The sequence below is a fragment of the Megascapheus bottae genome, chromosome 5, assembly GCF_031878675.1.
Source record: "Megascapheus bottae isolate mThoBot1 chromosome 5, mThoBot2.hap1, whole genome shotgun sequence".
Taxonomy (NCBI): domain Eukaryota; kingdom Metazoa; phylum Chordata; class Mammalia; order Rodentia; family Geomyidae; genus Megascapheus; species Megascapheus bottae.
Genome location: NC_143513.1, coordinates 68,543,017 through 68,563,560, shown reverse-complemented (window position 1 = coordinate 68,563,560; position 20,544 = coordinate 68,543,017). Strand labels below are relative to the sequence as shown.

At 40.4% G+C, this 20,544-nt stretch overlaps 1 protein-coding gene across 3 annotated transcripts in view; it reads right to left on the bottom strand.

Annotated features, from left to right (window-relative positions):
• The window catches only part of Klhdc10 (kelch domain containing 10), a 53,084-nt gene extending 41,693 nt beyond the window's left edge, over positions 1–11,391 (bottom strand). For 2 of the 3 annotated variants that reach the window (XM_090333290.1, XM_090333291.1), the window contains exon 1: positions 11,111–11,391. In XM_090333290.1, the coding sequence (XP_090189416.1) occupies positions 11,111–11,276 (166 nt within the window). In that variant the 5' untranslated portion in view covers positions 11,277–11,391. The remainder of the gene's footprint in view (positions 1–11,110) is intronic. The other variant, XM_090333292.1, reaches the window with a different exon arrangement.
• Between the last annotated feature and the right edge of the window lie 9,153 nt (positions 11,392–20,544).

Sequence of the window (20,544 nt, the reverse complement as noted above, 5' to 3'; positions counted from 1 at the left end):
ATCTGCATCTTCATGCATGCTAGGCAAGCATTCTACCACTAGGCCAAACTCTGGCTTATAGGCCACCATCTCCTTTTAAGATACTACCAGAATATTCTAAAAGGCTTCCATGCTGCATTTTCATCATCTGCCACCATCTCATCTCCATCAGCAGCTAGAGGAACTTTGAAAAGGATAAATCTCATCATATCACTTCATTGATCAAAATTATCTAATAGCTACCCTTCATTAAAAGACCACATCTTGTGCCGGGAGGATAGCCTAGTGGTAAAGTGCTTGCTTAGCATGCACAAAGACCTGGGTTCTATTCTTTGGTGCCACACACACAGAAAAAGGTAGAAGCTGTGCTGTGGCTCAAGTGGTAGAGCACTAACCTTGAGAAAAGCCCAAGGACAGTGCTCAGGCCCTGAGTCCAAGCCCCAGGACTGGCAAAAATAAAAAATAAAAATAAAAAAATACCATATCTAGTTTTAGATATGCTGAATGTGACAAGACATAGAGAAAGCAAGAATACAGCCCTTAGAGAGGTTTGAGTCAAAGTTACAAAGTGGCATGATTTATTAGTACATGGGAGAGAACTGAAAAGAAAATGATGAGGGAACTCAAATTCCTAAACATGTAGTAGAACAAGAACTACTAAAGAAGACGGAGGATAAGGCCAAACACGTAAAGAAAACAAGGCCTGAAAACAGATCACAATGAATGGGGACTTTTAAAAGCTCATTTGGTTTAGCAACTCTAGGCAATACTTGTATTATCTTAGCTATAAAAGAAAAATCAGGGGCCAGGAGTTTGGCCTAGTGGTAGAGTGCTTGCCTAGCATGCACAAAAACTGGGGTCCAATATCTTGTTATCACATACATAGAAAAAGCTGGAAATGGTGCTGTGGCTCAAGAAAGCCCAAGGACAGCGCTCAGGCTCTGAGTTCAAGCACCAAGACTGGCAAAAAAAAAAAAAATCAGATGAGAGAGAATTCAAACAAGGTAAAAGGCTCTATCAATGGAGAGAAAGAAGGTAAAACACAAAATGGAAAAGTTTTTTTTAAGTAAATTATCAGAAAGAGCAAATGGAATCATGACACAGATAGAAGGATGCTACAACTATTTCTGACATTTGGTGACTTAGCATGTGCTCAACATATGTCTTACCAAAGAGCTATGCCCCTACCCCCTAAAACTGTACTTTAAAAGAGAACATGAGAGAATAAGGGAAGGAGTACCACTGCCCAAAAAGAAATGGACTCATTATGTAACTGTAACCCAGCTGTATATCACCTTTATAATAATGATTTTTTTAAAAAAAGAAAATGGATAAACATTCTTAGGTGGAGGTTGGAAGAATAAACAATATGTATCACTATTATAGAATCATAAAGCATGGTTCAGGGTGTGACTGAAATAGCAAGCCTGCCTAGCATTTCCAAGAGTTAGAATCCAAACCTTAGTACAAAAAAACCAAACCAAGCCAAATGAAGAAACAAAAATCCAGAAGCATGAAATCGTTTAATACTGTAAGTTTTTTTTAAGTTCCTTCCTCTCAACTTACCTGTCAAGAAGAATTAGACAATTGCAACTACTTCTATATAGATAAAATATAAAATTGAAAATATAAATGCCAATGTTAGAAAGGCAGAGAGGGACGAATGGGATAAATGGTGAATAAAGGAAGGAATCAACCATGATGGTACTTCTGGTTTGACTCACTCAAGACTGGAAGGAGCACTTGAGGAAGAACAGGTTTGACTGGAAGTGTGATGACATTACTCTGCATGTTAAAGGTACTTGGTCAAGTGGTGGAAAAGTCCTTGGCCATTGGCAAACAAACTAGGAAGAGAAATGAGGCTGGAGATGTTCTGGACACTGTCAAAGATTATGGATATCACTCAAGGAAAATAGGAGTAAGGAGAAACAAGGAAATGAAAAAGATACTCAGATACCAATATAATGAGGCAGCTAAAGGAAAACTAATGAAAAACTCGAGAGATAATAGGTTAACTATAAGCTCTTTATAAATAAGGACTCTTAATTATAATGTGTTCTCAGTTCTAGCCTAGAAAGTAGTCAAATTAAAACTCTATAGAGGGAGGGGAAGTGTGAGAAAAATGTGGGAGAGGGTAACAATGTTCGAGAAGAAATGTACTCACTACCTTACATATGCAACTGTAACCCTGTTACATATGTAACATCACCCTGACAATGAAATTAAATTTAAAAAACTCTATAGAGAACTTAACCAGGGCAAAGAGTAAGAAACAGTAGATTTATCAATTAGGAATTTACTTAGCAAGAACACTTGAGCAAAAGAGAGGTACAAAATGAAAGTGTAATAGGTCGAAAAGAAAAAAGAGAAGAATGGAAGAACAAAAGAAAGAATTATAAAGGAGAAAAAGAAAGAACAAACTTAAACAACAAAGTTTATTTTCCCTAGAAAGCTTAGTTGTGAAGGAGGCGTATTTAGCCTTCAGCTGTAGGGGAAAAAAATACTAACGTCATTCTTATGGTAAGCTGAAGAGAAACCATTTCCACCCATAAAGCTACAAAATACAAATAATTCTTGAGAGCTAAACATGTAAATATTGCCATTTTAAGATTCTTAAGCACCTATCTAGCCATACAATTATTCATATAGTATTATATAAAACATAACCAATGATAAAGAACCTTTTTAGTAATGTAAAGATAAAAATGTCAAAATGTTGTTGTGATTGTCATTAAGTAGAATTTCCATGGATGGCTCTCTCTGGTTTCAATTTGCCTATATTTTCCAGTTTTAGTAATGAACATATCTTCCCTGTACAGTAATGGTGGGAGATAATTCAAAAGCCTTATAAAAACTAGTAATTCTTCAGGAGGAGCAAAGATTTCAAGAGATTCTAAATAGCCAAGCTCAGTGTCAATGGTTCACGCTTATAATCCAGGCTACTCAGGACGCTGAGATCTGAGGATCACGGTTGACAGCCAGTCCAAGCAGGATAGTTGGTGAGATTCTATCTCTAATAAACTACTTAGAAAAAGCCAGAAGTGGGGCCTTCAGCACAAACAGGTTCAAGGATAGCACTCAGAACTTGAGTTCAAGCTCCAAGACCAACGGGGGGAAAAAAGGAAAGACGGCCAAGAGAAAGAAGCAAAATATGACCAGCAGAACAGAAAAGAGATAAAAGAGAAAAATAAAATAAGGGCAAAAGAAATATCCATTGCACCAATACAAAGACATAGACTTGGCTAAAAACCTAAAAAGGAACACGGATCACAGGACTAGGAAAAGCAAGCAAAGTACCAATGAATGCATTCTGGAAAGCAAAAAATACTGGCTACAGTTAATTAATGATCTAAACAGTTTAAAAATACCTCACACTGATGTTCATGGATGGACACTTAATATTATCAAAATGGCAAATGGAGATAGAGATTCAATATAATCCCAACCAGGATCTCAGTCAATTTTTTTTGTATAACCTAACAAAATAATTAAAAATGTATCAAACTGTAGAGGGCTTAGAAGAGTCAAAGCAGTCAGAAGAAAGAAAGAAAGAAAGAAAGAAAGAAAGAAAGAAAGAAAGAAAGAAAGAAAGAAAGAAAGAAAGAAAGAAAGAAAGAAAGGAAGGAAGGAAGGAAGGAAGGAAGGAAGGAAGGAAGGAAGGAAGGAAGGAAAAGAAAGGGAGGGAGGGTAGGTAGGTGGTGGGTTCTGGGTGACAATGACTCATGCCTGAAATCCTAGCTACTCAGAAGGTTCAGATCTGAGTGTCATGGTTCAAAGGCAGCTCAGGAAGGAAGGTCTCCGAGACTCTTATTTTCAATTAACTATGAAAAAACAAGCAAGAATTGGAGCTGTAGTTCAAGTGGTAGAGCATTACTTTGAGCAAAAAAGTTCAGGGATAGCACCCAGGCCCTGAATTCAAGCTCAAGAGCAGAAAAGAAGAAAACTAAGGATGATGAGGGGGGAGGGGGATAAGAAGGAGGAAAAATAATAATAAATAGCACCAGGCCAATGATCATAGTAGATATTAATTGTCCAAAAGCTACTTCCACCAAGAAACATGCAATGCCTAAATGATCTCGTGGAAATTCAACCAAACCTTTATATCTTTTAACCAGAAAAGAGAAAATTTGCAAGCTTTAAAGCAAGCTTTAAAATATAGTTTGGTAGCAGTAAATCTATGGATATAATTCACCATAAGAATAAATCAAAGAACGGCCAGGAGTGTGGCCTAGTGGTAGAGTGCTCACCTAGCATGCAGGAAGTCCTGGGTTTGATTCCTTGGTATCACGTACACAGGAAAAAAAAAAAAAACAAAAACAGAAGTGGTACTGTGGCTCAAGTGTTAGAGCACTAGCCTTGAGAAAGCTCAAGAACAGTGATCAGGCCCTGAGTTCAAGCCCCAGGACTGGCAAAAAAAAAAAAGAAAAAGTAAATTAAAGAATAAAAATTACATAATTCCTATAGATCTTGAAAGACATTGATAAGTTTTATTTCTATTTATTAAAGATAATCTTTTAAGGGGCCGTGAGTTTAGTCTAGTAGTAGAGTGCTTGCCTAGCATGGATGAAGACCGGGGTTCGATTCCTCGGTACCACATACATAAAAAAAGCCAAAAGTGGTGCTGTGGCTCAAGTGGTAAAGAGCTAGCCTTGAGGAAAGCCCAAGGACAGTGTTCAGGCCCTGAGTTCAAGCTCTAGGACTAGTAATAATAATAATAAATCTTTTAAATGGTAATAGCTCTTTTTGTTTTTTCTCCAGTACTGGAGTTTTGAACTCAGAGCCTAATGCTTGCTAGACAGGCAATCTATCAATTTAGTAATGACCTCATCAAGGCTAAAATTTTATCATGATAGAAATATATGCACTGCAGGGGCCAGGAAGAGTGGCCTAGTGGTAGAGTGCTTGCCTAGCATGCACGAGAACCCGGGTTCAATTCCTTGGTATCACATACATAGAAAAAAAGCCAGAAGTGGTGCTGAGGCTCAAGTGGTAGAGCTCTAGCCTTGAGAAAGTCCAAGGACAGTGCTCAGGCCCTGAGTTCATGGCCCAGGACTGGCAAAAAAAAAAAAAAACTGGAAGTGGAGGTATGGCTCAAAATGGTAGAGAACTAGCCTTGAGCAAAAGAGCCCAGAGACAGTGCCCAGGCTCGAGCTTCAAGCCCTACAACCAACAGAAAAGAAAAAAAAAGAAAGAAAGAAAGAAACAGAAACCCTAGAAGACATAAAATGGTCTCCACTGTTAAATATTATTTTTCTCTATAGAAACAACTCGAAGCCAGGCATGGTGGCTCATACCTGTAATCGTAACTACTCAGGAGGCTAAGATCTGAGGATCGAGGTTAAAAGCCAGCCCAGGCAATACAAAGCCGAGAGACTCTTATCTCCAATTAATCACTAGAAAATGGAAAGTGGGGCTGTGGCTCAAGGGTAGGACAGTAGGCTTGAGCTGAGGAGCTCAGGGACAGTGCCCAGGCCAGAGCTCAAGCCCCATGACCCCCCCCCCATAAAAAAGAAAAAAGAAACAACTAGGAGAACTGGAAGTATGGCTCAAATGATTTAACACTTGCCTATTATAAAAAGGACAAGACTTTAGGTTCAATTAGTATAGCAAAAAAACAAAAAACAAAATCTGAGAAACTACTCAGGATGTTAGAATTGCAAAAGCATAAATTAAACTCAGAAATTAATAATATCCTCATATTTCAACAACCCAGATAAAAGATATAACAGAAATAGAAACTTCATTTAGAGTAGCATAAAAAGGGAAAATTACCGAATAAACATAGCAGAAAATGTACAAATACAACTTTGCAAAGATGTGGTGTGGTGTTTACACTTTCAGTACTGGGGAAGCTTAAGCAAGAGGATCACTTAATTCCAGGAGTTACAGACCAATCTGCCAACACAGCAAGAACTCCAACTCCAAAAAAAATAATTGTTATTGGCTACCAGTAAGAAATTAATATATATCCTATTCCTAAACACAAGAAATATACAGCTAGATCTTGAACTTCAAAAACATATTGACTATTCCAAATAATGCTTTACTAATAAATATTTGCATGGTAGCTGGTCATGGTAGGGGTGCAAACCTGTAGTTCTAAGACGGACAGTGTATCAGCCCATGCAATGAGACCTTATCTTGAATATGTAACACCAACACAACCATCAATAAAACATGCTGGTGTGGGTATGATTAGCTAATTCTAAGTTTTATTACCTAATTCTAGCTAATAAGGAAAACATCTCAGAACTCTGAGAAGAATAAAGGAGAACAATAACTAAAACCAAAAAAAAGGAAAGGGGGACAGACTATTTTATATAAGTTGGTATAGTGTGAGAAAAGGAGTGATAACGTCCAGAAAAATGTACTCATTACCTGATTTATATAATGGTAACCTTTGCACATCACCTTTATAATAATACAAAATTAAACTTAAAAAATAGGTAAAGTGATCAGTGAAGCAAAATGAATTTCCAATAGCAATATCAAATTATACAATGCGACAGTAGCTAAGACATTACTAAGGCTTCAACTCAGAAGAAAAAAAACTGGACTGTTCAGTAAAATGCTTTACTGTGATGACTAGGGAGCCACCTGGGAGAAAAGTAAACCTTGGTCCCAATCTCAATATTGCATTTCTATGAATAACTGCATCTAATATAAAAATAAAAGTACCAAGAAAAAAAACACAAGACTACTCCTTTTAATTTTAACTAGAAATCATATTGGACTAAGGAAGATTTTTCTTATGATAGAAATCTTTAGAATCTGAAAAGGATATAATTTAACTACAATTTTCTTTTCATTTTTGCTGGAAAAAATATATATAGTCAAAAGATTTGAAAGAACAGTGGAGAAATATCTGCAATCATACGTCAAAGACAAAAAACCAATTACCTTAAAACCCGAGTTTCTATAAACCATATAAAAACATCTTTAGAAAAATATTAACATCTCAAAGAATATTAATAAAGAAAACAAATATGGTTCATTTAATTGCTAAAGAGATGCTTAAGAAAAATATTCCTATTAAGCAGACAATTTTAAAAAGGATTTAAAAACCCATTCCATTCATTACCAAGAGAACGAGCAAGCAGCTAGCAAGCGCTCTGACACCGTCTGCAGGACAGGAACGGGAACAACCTCTAAGGAGGACAATTGGACAGTTAATCAAAGTTTAAACAGTATATATCCTCTGATCCAGCAATTTCACTTCTAGGAATCATCCTAAAGATTCCAGACACTTTTGTGTATGAATTTCTACATGTATACAGATATGCATTGTACATCAATTATAATAAGAGTATAAAAATGTTAAATGCTCATTCAAACAAATACACACTGCTTTCCATTCTAGGAAGGAAGGCAATTAGCTCAGGTGAAGCGTGAAAGGAAAAACATTTTACCGTATGTTCTTTTGTATCATTTTGATTTTATGCTTTATACATTAAGCCTTCAGTATTATTTTTACCCAGCTTTACCAATTGTATATTTCAGTTCCCGTGTTAGTATTGATATTTAACTGTTTGCTGGGCACATTTCATTTAATCACACTCACACAGTAACTTGCATCTCATTACCCAGTGTCTTTCTTATGATCTCTAGCCCTGTAGACTATTTTACAAAAACGCACTTTCCCTGTACTCTACTGGGTGCAGAGAAATCACCAATCACTTAGAGTAAGAAGTTATGAATTCTATATCCTATAAAGCAACCACAAAGTCCATATTGTTTCAGAGATGAACAGAAAGGCAAGAAGGTACTCCAGATTTCACAAAGTATCACTTGCACTGGAACAATAAATACAGTCTAATCTACTACCTGCATGTTTAAGAATTTTATTTTTATCTGTCCATTCAGTGGGGTCCCAGGAGAAGGAATCACAGTAATCAATCAAATCCACTATACACTAACATGATCTGCATGTAATGCCAGTGTATGAATTTAGAATTTTAAAATACATGTGTGTATGTGAGGTGAATATGTACATAAATGTATAAATGCATATGTACCTGGTATTTACACCGGGAGTTTGGCCTAATGGTAGATTGCTTGCCTAGCATGCATGAAGACTTGGGTTCAATTCCTTGGTACCACATACATAGAAAAAAGCCAGAAGTGGTGCTGTAGCTCAAGCGGTGGAGTGATAGCCTTGAGGAAAACCCAAGGACAGTGCTCATGCCCTGAGTTCAAGCTCTAGGACTGGCCAAAAAAAAAAAAAAAAGACTATCGGATGATGAATATCATCACAATACAATATTAAGCATGCCCAAGGAGACCCATATAATGCCAGGAGAAGGCAAAGGTAGAAGATATCAAGTTGGGAAGGTCAGAGAAGGCTCCCATGGGAGGGAGGAGGGAAGAATGTGATGGGCTCCAACAGAAGAAATAAGAAAATGGAATGAAGAATAAGAAGGTTTCTGGATGATGAATGAGTATGTGCAATGGGCTCTGTGGTAAGAGGGAATCACAGAGACGGAAGAAAAATCAAAATGCAAGAGAATATAATGGAAGAATAACCTGGAGGTGAACAGAGGCAGACTATATGGTATCATTTACATCATGTTAAGGATTCTTGCCTTATTTTTAAGATCACTGAAAAGCTAAGAGAGGCTAGGCATAGTGTTTTATACCTGTAATGTCACCACATGTGATGCTAAAATGCAGCAGGATCATGAGTTTAAGGCAAGCCTGAGCTACATAATGAGACCAGCACTGAAAATACGCACCCACGCACACACAAATAAGCCAGGAATTATAAACAAGGATGAGGACAGATCTGTGATGCAAAAGATTTGTATGCTATATGAATTGAAGGCAAGAGCAGTAGCTACTATAGATTGAGAGGTGATGGCAGCAGGGACTAGAGTTACAAAGGAAATAAAGAAAACCTGACGATTGATTACACCTGAAGGACAAGGAAAACTGCAAAGGAGGGGGACACCCAAATTTCAGGCTGCGTAACTGCAAGGCTAATGTTGCCATCACTGCGGGAAAGGGAGAACATATCAGGAAGACTTGGTAGATTCATTTTGTTTCATGGGAAACTAGAGATGCAGAAAGGAAGAGAAAGGGATCTTCCAATACGTGGACATTTAGAGAAGAAATAAAAATGGGAAATGGGATTAGAGGTCAAAGACAAAGTTAGACCTTAAAAATACATGCTGCCACACACAATAGATGTAGATGTTCTTCTTCCTCATCACCTGAGATCTTTTAAAATCTCAAAATAGAGAGATATGGGGTAGTATTTACAATGCAACACCTGGGAGAATAATAATAATAATTAGCATGAAAGAATTTCAAAGTGTACTATGTAAAAATCAGATAATTTCCCAATTTTTGAAAATAAAAGAAGATGCCGACACAGAAAAGGAGGAATGAAGCACCAGCCAGAGGAAAAGGAAGCAGAAAGAGAAGACTGAAGACTCCACTACATGAATTTTCACAGTTTAGATATGTTTTATCTTTACCACTGGACAAATGGCTATTACTGGCCTTGTGTGCTAAGAGAATGCAGAAATAGTCCACACCTAAAGCCCATATCTGAAATCATGGCTTCTACTGCCCTCATATGGTGGCAGTGACGGACTGCACCCACCAGCTTCAAGGAATCGCTGGGTATGTGCCCACAAGAAGCCCATGGTGTAATAATTAATCCATGACCAAAGACCTAGACTGCAGTGGCAGAGGGCAAACTGGTTATTTTCAAGAGGTTTATCTTTTAATCTCTCAATGTGCAAAAATCTAAGTGGTTGTTAGTAATTTGGAACAAGATAAAAGATTTCTCCTTTTTTTTGTTTTTCACATTAAAGCACACATATTCCTAAATTCTAATCCACCCAGTCTGATACTGACATTTCAAATCCAACTCATGGTACATTTTATATATGATTATGTCCAAATAGTCATTTTAGTTTCAGAGGTACATATAAATGGGATGGTGTACATTTCCAGCATGCGTCAATAACCTCATGACAGATATTAGCAATTATCTCTGTGCAAAATTCCCTTTGTTATCTTTAAATTAAACAAAGAATTTTTGATTACTTAGAAGTACAAGTCACAATAGTAAATACAATTCAAAAACCATTCTTTTCTGAAAACTCATCAGCTAGACAAATGTATCCATGATATGATCAACTCAACGCCATTCAGGGGGGGGAAAAAAATGGTGAATGACTAGCACATCATTCTTGACAGTTTCCTTCATGGAAAAAAAAATGAACTTGTCCAATATAATATTTGGCTTTCGGCGCAGTATTTAATTATCTACCTTCTTTTTGCTACGTCGAATATTCACTTTCAAATAGATGGACCTCTTCAAAAATAGTCTACATACATATATCAGCTTGATTCGGTTTCGTCTTTTAAGGCATTTGAATTTCAAAGATGGGGAACAGCAGGCCAACATGTGAATTTATCGCATTGGAAAATATTTTTTGAATTCTCAATCTGTTGTTTTCTTATTCAAGACACCGCACAATTTTGTCTCTCAGCGTATTCTTCCCCCCTCCCATTAAAATCTAAGCACCATTATCCATTCCGTCTCTGAACATTCCAAAATATTAATAATCCAACTAGTTTTCCTTAATTCCCTTGGTCCTCGGGCTGAAACATCGCCTAACCCCGACCACCGCTCCCCCTCCCCCCTGCTTTCTTCCGTCTCCGAATGCCTAACTCCCGCATACTCGGGTGGTTTTTGGTTTTGTTTTTTAACACCCAAATCGCGACTGGAAATGCTCTTGTGTCTTTTGTCCTTAACTGAACACTTTTGGGGACAATTTTCCACAGTTGGGCGCCACTGTCTCTGTTTCACAAGATCGAACCGTGATCTTGTAGGGAAGAGAGACCGGGGGCTCCGGGGGGCGAGGGACGTTTGGGGAATGTCAAGGAGCCGGGAGGCGCTCCCTCGGAAAGGCAAACCCAACTCCGGGTCCAGACCTCTGGACGCAACCGCCGCCGCCACCCAAGGACTTTTCCCGGGTTCTAAGACAGTTTTGCAGTTCCCTCGCTCCCGCTCCCGGTGCCATGTGGGGGCTCGCCGGTCGTCCTCCCGGGGAAAGGACCGAGCCGCGGCCGCCTCCCCGCACGCCGCCGGGACCCGGGACCCGCGCCCACGACTCACCTGGCAGGTGCGGCCGCCCGGAGAGTTGCACGAAGCGGTTGAGTTGGCCAGAACCCCGAACCCCGCTGCCCCCACTGCCCCCGCCGGCCCCGCTACCTCCGCCGCCACCGCCGGCCGCGCCTCCTCCCCGCCGGCGGTTCCGGTCCCAGCCCTGGGCGGCCGACATGACCCGCTAGCGATTGCCGCAGCCCGGTCCCGGCACAGCCCCCTGACTCGGCTGCACCAGCCGAGCCTCCTTCCAGGGCTCCTCAAGAGACCGGAGAGACAGGGAAGCGGGGGGAGCGCCGGGTGTCACCAACGACCAATAACAAACCACTTTGGTGACAGACAGCCAATGGGTAGTCGTCTTCTTAGGAGGCGGAGGGAGGCGGGGAGAGACGTGGTAACCATAGCTATAGCTTAAAAAAAAAAAAGTAGGGGGCCGAGCCAGGCAGAAGTAGCCACGCCCAGATCGCCTCTATCTCGCGGAACTGGCGCGTTCAGGCTAGTCAATCAAACCCCAGGCGAGTGAAGCCACGCCTGCAGGAGGCTCTCGGCCCAGGCCGGGACTCCAGGCTTGGTCGGAACTCAGGAAATCTTCCTCATAAACGCTGCAATCAAAAGCAGGGCTTGCACACGGGAATGTATTTCAGGACAGCACGGTGTTCTGCCAGCTTTGCAGACCCAGGTCGCATTCCCCGACTGAGCACACACAAAGGGTTTGTCCTCCCCTCACCCCATCCCGAAGAGACAGGGGCGGGGTCAAAGCCTAACTATAAAAACAAAAATCTTCCCGGGTTTCGTCATTCGTCCTGTCTTGCCAGGGAGAACTGGTGGGACTCTGAATACACCTGGTTAGCAAATATAGAAAAACGTTCAGTCTTACCAGTTGCAATATAAATACAATTTCAAACTCTACTGAAAACCCAGTAAAGACGTTTAAAAAAATTTTTTAAAAACACCCAACGATGTGTAGAAAAAGATACTGTCAATAGATGGCTGATGGCTAGGTAAACGGTTTTGTTCTATCAAACCCTTTTTGCTCACAGAAAAAAAGAAAAGACCAGCATATAATATGTGCAATAAAAAGAATTAAATAACTGGAACGGACGGTTAGATTGAATGAAATGTAGATGTGTAGATTAGAATCTGTTGTTCCAAAATTAAACAAAAATTGGCTTTGAGCTTTGGAGGACGAAATGCAAAGTGGGAACATGAAGAGTACTCGCCAATGTTTATGAATGGTAAGGGAAGGGGAAGCAAACTTTTTTTCAAGGTTTTTAGATTTGTTGGAATTTTTTCCTCCTGCGATGTTTCATAGAGAGGGACTTTCCGTGTTGCAGAGGGAAAAAAGGAAGACAACAGGACAGATAATATGTTAAAAGTTGATGTTATAATCTGTAACCCCACATGAAATAGAAAACTCTATAAAACAAACTAGTTCCTTTAACATTATTCTATAAGGAAAGGAGAACAGCTTAGGCCTACAGTTTATTAAAACTTTGATACAGAAATATTAGCCAGAAGTACTGTTTTGTTTTGGAGTATTGATTAGACAAGCCAGCTCTGTGTGTGTGTGTGTGTGTGTGTACTGGGGACTTGAACTCAGGGCCTTAAACTCTTTTACTTTCTCATAGTTGATAGTCTACTACTGAAGCCACACCTCTAGCCCAGCAGTTTTGCTGGTTAATTGAAGATGGATCTCTCAAACTTTACTGCCCAGACTGTCTTTGACTGCATCTTCAGATCTCAACCTTCTGAAGCCAACTATTTAATAGAGAATTTTTGAATATTTGATTAGATAGAGGAATAGTTAATAGGTATTATGGATATGTTTTGTTTGAAAGAGTTCTTATTGGCAAAACATCTAGAATAGGCCTCAACATAATGGAAGTGAGGACAGCAGGAAAGACGGGGTGAGAGATAGAGACTATCAATGCAGATGAAACAGCGAGTTGCCATTTAATGTAGCTATATGGTGGGTATTAGGCATTTGTTATTTAGACTCTCTCTTCTTTTGCATATATCTGAGTTTCCCCCTCATAAACGGCTTTTTTTAAATAAACTAGCCTGTAAGAACAATTATAGACTGTGCTATTGTAGACCATGGACTTTGACTGATAATGATGTGGCAACACTGGTTCATTGATTATAACAGATGAACTACACACTGGTGGGGGATGATAATGAAGGGAGAGGCTGTGTAGAGGGAAGAATGGTGGGTGCTGTCTGTGGTGTCCACTCAGTTTTGCTGTGACCCTAAAACTACTCTGAAAAATAAAATCCTATTCAAAAAGGATGAAGATGAGAGGTGGAAGGAGAAAGAGGAGGAGGAGGAAGAAGAGGAAGAGGAGAGGGAACAGGAGGAGGAGGAAGAGGAGGAGGAGAGAGGAAGGAGGGAAAGAAGGAGGGGAGGAGGCAGAGGAAGAGAGGAGGGAGAAGAAGAGGTGGAGGAGGAAGAAGACATCTTTATATATTCAACTTGGACAGCCCTTGTTGGAAGGCAGAATAGACTTCAGAGCCTTTAAATTCCAGTCTCTTCCTACCCAAACATAAGAGCAAAGAAGGATTGATATTTCTAGGCCAGCCTAGGCAAAAATGTCAAGAAAGGGCCAGGAGTGTGGCCTAGTGGTAGAAGGCTCATCTAGCTTGCACAAAGCCCTGGGTTTGATTTGCAGAAATGGTACTGTTGCTCAAATGGTAGAGCTCTAGCCTTGAGAAAGCCCAGGGACAGGGCCCAGGCCCTGAGTTCAAGCCCCAAGACTGGCAAAAAAAAAAAAAAGGAAGACCCCTTGTCAACCAGTGTCTACATGTTGTAGCTCATGACTGGAACCCGCTATGTAGGAGGTATAGATCATGAAGATCTCAGTTCCACGTCAACCTACACACAAAAGCAATATCATACCTTTAATATTATTAAAAAACAAAAAACAGCAAGATGCTGGTGACTCACAGCTATAACCCTAGCTACTCAGGAAGCTGAGATCTGACGATTGTGGTTCAAAGCCAATGTGGGCAGAAAAGTCACTGAGAGACTCTTATCTCCAATTAACCACTCAAAAATCAGAAGTGGAGCTATAGCTCAAAGTGGTAGAGTGCCAGCCTTGAGCAAAAGGGCTCAGTGACAACTCCCAGACCCTTAATTCAAGCCCCACAACTGACAAAAAAATTAGAAGTTATGAAAAAAGCCGAAGTCAGGTACTCTTAGTTACTCAGATGTTTGAGATCAGAAGGATTACAGTTTGAGACCAGCCCCAAGCTAAGAATTCATGAAAGTCCCTTCTCAATCTATGGTTGGGTATAATAGTGAACATCTGTTATCCCAGCTCTGTGGGACACTGAGACAAGAACTGAGGTTCCCAACAGGCCTGGGAGAAAAATCTTCAAAAGACTCCATTTCAATAGAAGAAAGGTAGGGCTGGTAGCCTGTATCTGTTGTAAAGACTACAGTGGAAGTCGTAAAATAGGAGTATTGAGATCAAGGCACACACTCAGGCAAAAAGCAAGACTTTATCTCAGACTAATAAGTTTGAATAAAGAAGGGTTACAGCTCAGTAGTAGAACACCTGACTAGCAAGCATAAGTCCAAGTTCAAGTTCAAAGCACTAAATAAATAAATAATGCAACTGTATATATTTATGAAGTACCATGTGATCACTTGATACATGTACATACTGTAAGTTCTATTTTTTATTATTTATTCATTTGTGCTAGTCCTGGGACTTGAACTCAGGGTCTGGGCACTGTCCTTGAGCTTTCTCAAGGCTAGTACTCTATCATTTGAGCCTTCCAGCTTTTTCTGTATATGTGGTACCTAGGAATTGAACCCAGGGCTTCGAGCATGCTAGGAGAGCACTCTACCACTAGGCCATACTCCCAGCCTATATGTACATAATATAAGTCATATAATGGAAAACAGCATTCTCTTTTTAAACATTTGTCATTTCTTTCTACTGCGATGCTTCAAACTCCTCTCTTCTACCTCTTTATAAAATATATAAGTTGTTATGAACTATAGTTATCTTGCTGTGCTATAGAATATTAAGATAAGCTGGGTGCTTGTAGTTCATACCTGTAATTCTAGCTACTCAGGACCGTGGTTCAAAACCAGCCTGAGCATGAAAGTCCATGAGCATCTTACTGCCAATTAACCACAAGAAAACTAGAAGTAGAGCTGTGATTCAAAGTGATACAGTGCTAGCCTTGAGTAGAAAATCTCAGAAACAACAGCCAGGCCCTGAGTTCAAGTCCCATGACCAAGAAATTATGACATTACTTCGGTCTAGCTGTATTTTGGTACCATTATCCGACCTCCCTCTTTCCCCAGAACTTGCCTTTGAGGTTTAGATAAAAAGACTTCAGGGGCCAGGAGTTTGGCCTAGTGGTAGAGTGCTTGCCTAGCATGCATGAAGACCCAGGTTCGATTCCTTGGTACCACATACATAGAAAAAAGCTGGAAGTGGTGCTGAGGTGCAAGTGGTAGAGCTCTAGCCTTGAGAAAGTCCAAGGACAGTGCTCAGGTCCTGAGCTCAGGCCCAGGACTAGCAAAAAAAAAAAAAAAAAAAAATCATAGCTTGGGAGCACCAGCCAAGGAGTGAAAGTGGCTTAGTGGTGCTTGCCTAGCATACTTGAAGCCCTGGGGTTGGTTCCTCAGTATAAGATAAACATAGAAAGCCAGAAGTGATGCTGTGGCTTAAGTGGTAGAGTGCTAGCCTTGAGCAAAAGCAGCTCAGGGACAGTGCCCAGGCGCTGAGCTCAAGCCCCAGGACTGGCCAAAAAAATATTAAAAAAAAAATAAAAACAATAGTAAAATCAAGTGTCCAAGGATCACTAGCTAGTGAACTGAACTGAGGACTTGTACTGGGACCTGTTCCCTGCTGTGGGTGACGCCACCTCCAGGCCGTAGCCTCAACGGAGGAAAAAGCTCTGTTTCTAAGTGTCTTCCACATGCCATGCTAATCATGGATATGAGTTTTGAACAGCAACATAATTAAAGATTGGAATTCCTGTTTAGACTATGATTTAAGTACAATATCACTAAGTCTTAGGATTTTGCAGTCATTACTAATAAAGACTCTGCTTTTGTTAAAGTATTTTAAAACTGGAAAAAAATGAAAAAAATGTTAATTTAATACGTTCCACTTTTTCCATTGGGCATCCTGAAAATGATATGCTAAAACAATTTATTACTTTTGCTGTCACAGGCCAATGATAAAAGAAAGGCTGCTGAAGCTGGGTGTGGTGGCTCACGCCTGTAATCCTAGCTACTCAAGAGGCTGAGATCTGAGGATCAAGGTTCAAAGCCAGCCTGGGCACAAAAGGATCTGCGACTCTTATCTCTACTTAACTTCTAGAAAACGAGAAGTGGGGCTTGGCTCAAGGGTAGGATGGTAGCCTTGAGCTGACCAGCTCAGGAACAGTACCCAGGCCGAGTTCAAGACCCATGACTCGAAAGAAAGAGAGAAAGAAAGAAAGAGAGAGAGAGAAAGAAAGAAAGAAAGAAAGAGAGAAAGAAAGAAAGAGAGAAAGAAAGAGAAAAATAAAGAGAAAGAAAGGCTGCTGAGTAACATGTAAGTATGTTCTCAAAACAAATGAAACGTGCATAACATCACAGCAGGCAATCCAAAGACATGATTCACAGTAGTTGGTTCTAATATTTCAAGTCCAATAAAAACTAGATGCTTGAAAAGAAATCTGACTAATGTCAATCAACTTTTAAATGAGGCCAATGAGACAGTTGTTTTCCCTTCTTTCCTTTAACAATCTTAATAGAAAGTACCAGACCAGTTTTTCAATATCTGCAATAATTGAACTTGAAGTCTAGATATTATTTCCTGTTTCCAGGTTCAGCAATAATTGGTTTAGATACTTATCTAATGCAGATTGCAGTAACACTAACTTAACTACAATGAGAACAAGACAGTTTAGGAAGATACCGAGTCACATCTCATTAAGTTGACATTACAGGAACACTGTCTGGCTACATTTTTGTGGACTATTAAGCCCACTTATCCTGAAAAAGTAAACAAATCCTCGGAATTATACTAATTTTGTATTTGTAGTATAATGACTTTATCTGGACAGGCACATTCTACATGTGTTAATTTTAAAACTAAAATATACAATCAGATTAAATGGAGAATCGAGACTGGGGGTATCGTTTTCTACTTCTTCCATATATATATATATATATATACATATATGTGTGTATATATATGTATATACACACACACACACTCAGATATTGTGTGTGTGTGTGTATGTGTATGTATGCCAGTTCTAGGGCTTGCACTCAGGGCCTGGGTACTGACTCTGAGCTTCTTTACTCAAGGCTAGTGCTATACTACTTAAGCCGCAGCTTCACTTTTGGCATTTTTGTGGTTAAATGGAGATAAGCGTCTCACAGACTTTTGTGCCCAGACTGTCTTTGAACAATGATCCTCAGATCTCAGCCTCACAAGATGGTAGGATTACAAATATGAGCCACTGGCACCCAGTTACCAGGATTGTATTTTAGCAAAGCAACATCAGTCAATTATATTGTCATAAATGTAAATTATAGCCAGGTGTGGTGGCTTATGCCTGTAATCCTAGCTACTTAGGAGGCTGAGATCTGAGGATCATGGTTCTAGGCCAGCCTGGGCACTAAAATGTCTATGAGAAGCTTATTGCCAGTTGACCACTAAAAAACAGAAAGTGGTGCTGTGGTTCAAGGGCTAGGGCTTGAGCTAGAGCTCAGGAACAATTTCCAGGCCCAGAGTTCAAGCCCCACAACCAACAAGGAAAAAAAAGGAGAGTGGACAAAAAGAAAAAAAGAAAGACTGAAAAATCGCCCATGCTCCTAGACTGGAAGGAATAACATTGTGAAAATGGCAATACTGCCCAAAGCTATCTACAAATTCAATGCAATACCCATTGAAATCCCAACATTCTTCAACAATATAGACGAGGCAATCCAAAAATTCATACGAAATAAGAGGAGACCCAAATCCTCAGTAGGAAGACCTGCACTGGGGGAATATCAATACCAAACTTCAAAACCATATTTCAAAGGTGTAGTAATAAAAAAATGGTTTGGTACTGGTATAAGCATAAGCTTAAGGACCAATGGATTAGAAGGACCAGAAACAAACCTACAGACCTATAGTAGCCACCTTCAATATGTGATAAAATACACAGGATGGAAGAAAGACAGCCTCTGCAAAGAATAGTGCTGGCAGAATTGGCTATACACATGCAGAAAATTGAAGTCAGATTCTTCAAAATCATCATGCACCAGAATCAACTCCAGATGGGTCAAAAACCTTCATGTAAGACCAGATACCCTGAAAATATTACAGAAAGGGAAATACTAAGGTTCCTTGGCACAGGTTGACACTTCCTAAGAAAAAAAATCCAGAACACACACACACACACACACACACACACACACACACACACACACACACACAGAATAGATAAATGGGATTGCATCAGACTGAAGAGTTTCACCATGGTAAATTGACATAGCTAGCAAGATAAATAGGATTGTTACCAGCTATGCATCAGACAAGGGGCTCGTATCTAAAACAAAACTCAAGAGCTCAAAAAATTAAACCTCCCCAAAACAAATAATAAACAATAGCCCAATTAATAAATGGTCTAAAAACTTAAAGAAAAATTTCTCCAAAAGAAGAAATAAGAATGGCCAATAGATACCTGAAGAGATGTTCAACATATCTGGCCATAAAAGAAATGCAAATCAAGGGGCTGGGAGTTTGGCCTAGTGGTTAAAGTGTTTGCCTAGCATGCACAAAGACCCAGGTTCGATTCCTTGGTACCACATACATAGAAAAAGGCCAGAAGTGGTGCTGAGGCTCAAGTGGTAGAGCTCTAGCCTTGAGAAAATCCAAGGACAGTGCTCAGGCCCTGAGCTCAAGCCCAGGACTGGCAAAAAAAAAAAAAGAAAAAAAGAAAAAGAAATGCAAATCAAGACAACATGGAGATTCTACCTCACCTCAGTCAGAATGGCCATTATCAAGGGGCTGGGAGGGTGGCCTAGTAGTAGAGTGCTTGCCTAGCATGCATGAAGCCCTGGGTTTGATTCCTTGGTACCACATACACAGAAAAAGTCAGAAGCGATGCTGTGACTCAAGTACCAGGCCCTGATATCAAGTCCTAGGACTGGCACACACACACAAAAATATCAGACTATGATCTCCCCATTCCCCAACTAGAAGTGATGCTGTGGCTCAAATGTTAGAGTGTCTTGATAGAGGGTCAGTGCCGAGGCTCTAGGTTTAAGCCTCAAGAGGGACACACACACACACATACACACACACACACACGTGTGCAAAAGAGAAAGAGAGGAATTTTTTTTTTTTGTGCCAGTCCTGGCCTTGAGCTCAGGGTCTGAGCATTGTCCTTGGACTTTCTCAAGGCTAGGGCTCTACCACTTGAGACTCTGCACCACTTTCGGCTTTTTTCTATGTATGTGGTACTGAGGAATCGAACCTGGGTCTTTGTGCATGCTAGGCAAGCACTCTACCACTAGGACAAACTCCCTGCCCAAGGAAAGAACATTTTATAGCCTGCTGTTACAGTTTTTTGCCCATTGCTCAATCACATCACTGTTAGAAGATTCTGTTCAGATTTCTTCCTTACAATCTCATCCATCTCAACTTGAGTGTTGACTTTCTCAGGAGATTCTGCAAACCTTTGGTCTTCCTTGGTGGTAAGCCTTTGGAGCATTTATACTCACAATTTCATCACTATAGCAGAGAGACAGCTCAGTGGCACAATGCTAGTGTGAAGCCCTGGGTTTAACCCTGAACAGCTACAAAACAAAAAATAAAAAGGTATTTAAACATACCTCGATGTCTAACATCCTTGAAATTCACTATGTCTAGTTAGGGATGTAGTTCGGTGATGTAATGCTTGTCCAGCATTGTGGATTTGATCCCCAGCACTCAAACAAATTACCTACATCTCTCCTGTTCACTATTGTGATTGTCAGTGCCTAGTACTATGTCAGTTGGACACATAGAAAAAAATATTTGTTAGACAAAGAAGGGAATGCTAAGTAGTGTCAAATACCACGGACTTATACCATCCACGATTCTTGCAAATCAATTGTAACAACGAAGGTGGCTATGTCCTTGTTTAATGATAATTTACAAAGTGAGTTAATTCCTTGAAAATTACACTGGACTGAATTTGAACACAGCGCTCTAAAGGCCCCTTCGAAACTTAAATATACTAGCTGGATTTAGTCCTAACCGGTACACCCACCCTTAAGGGCTGTCTGGCCCAGGAAAGGAAGGCGGCAGCCGCCCCGCCGCCCGGCCCCGCCCCGCCGCCCGGCCCCGCCCCGCCGCCCGGCCCCGCCCCGCCGCCCGGCCCCGCCCCGCCGCCCGGCCCCGCCCCGCCGCCCGGCCCCGCCCCAGGAGGCGGACCTTCACCTGACAGAACGGAAG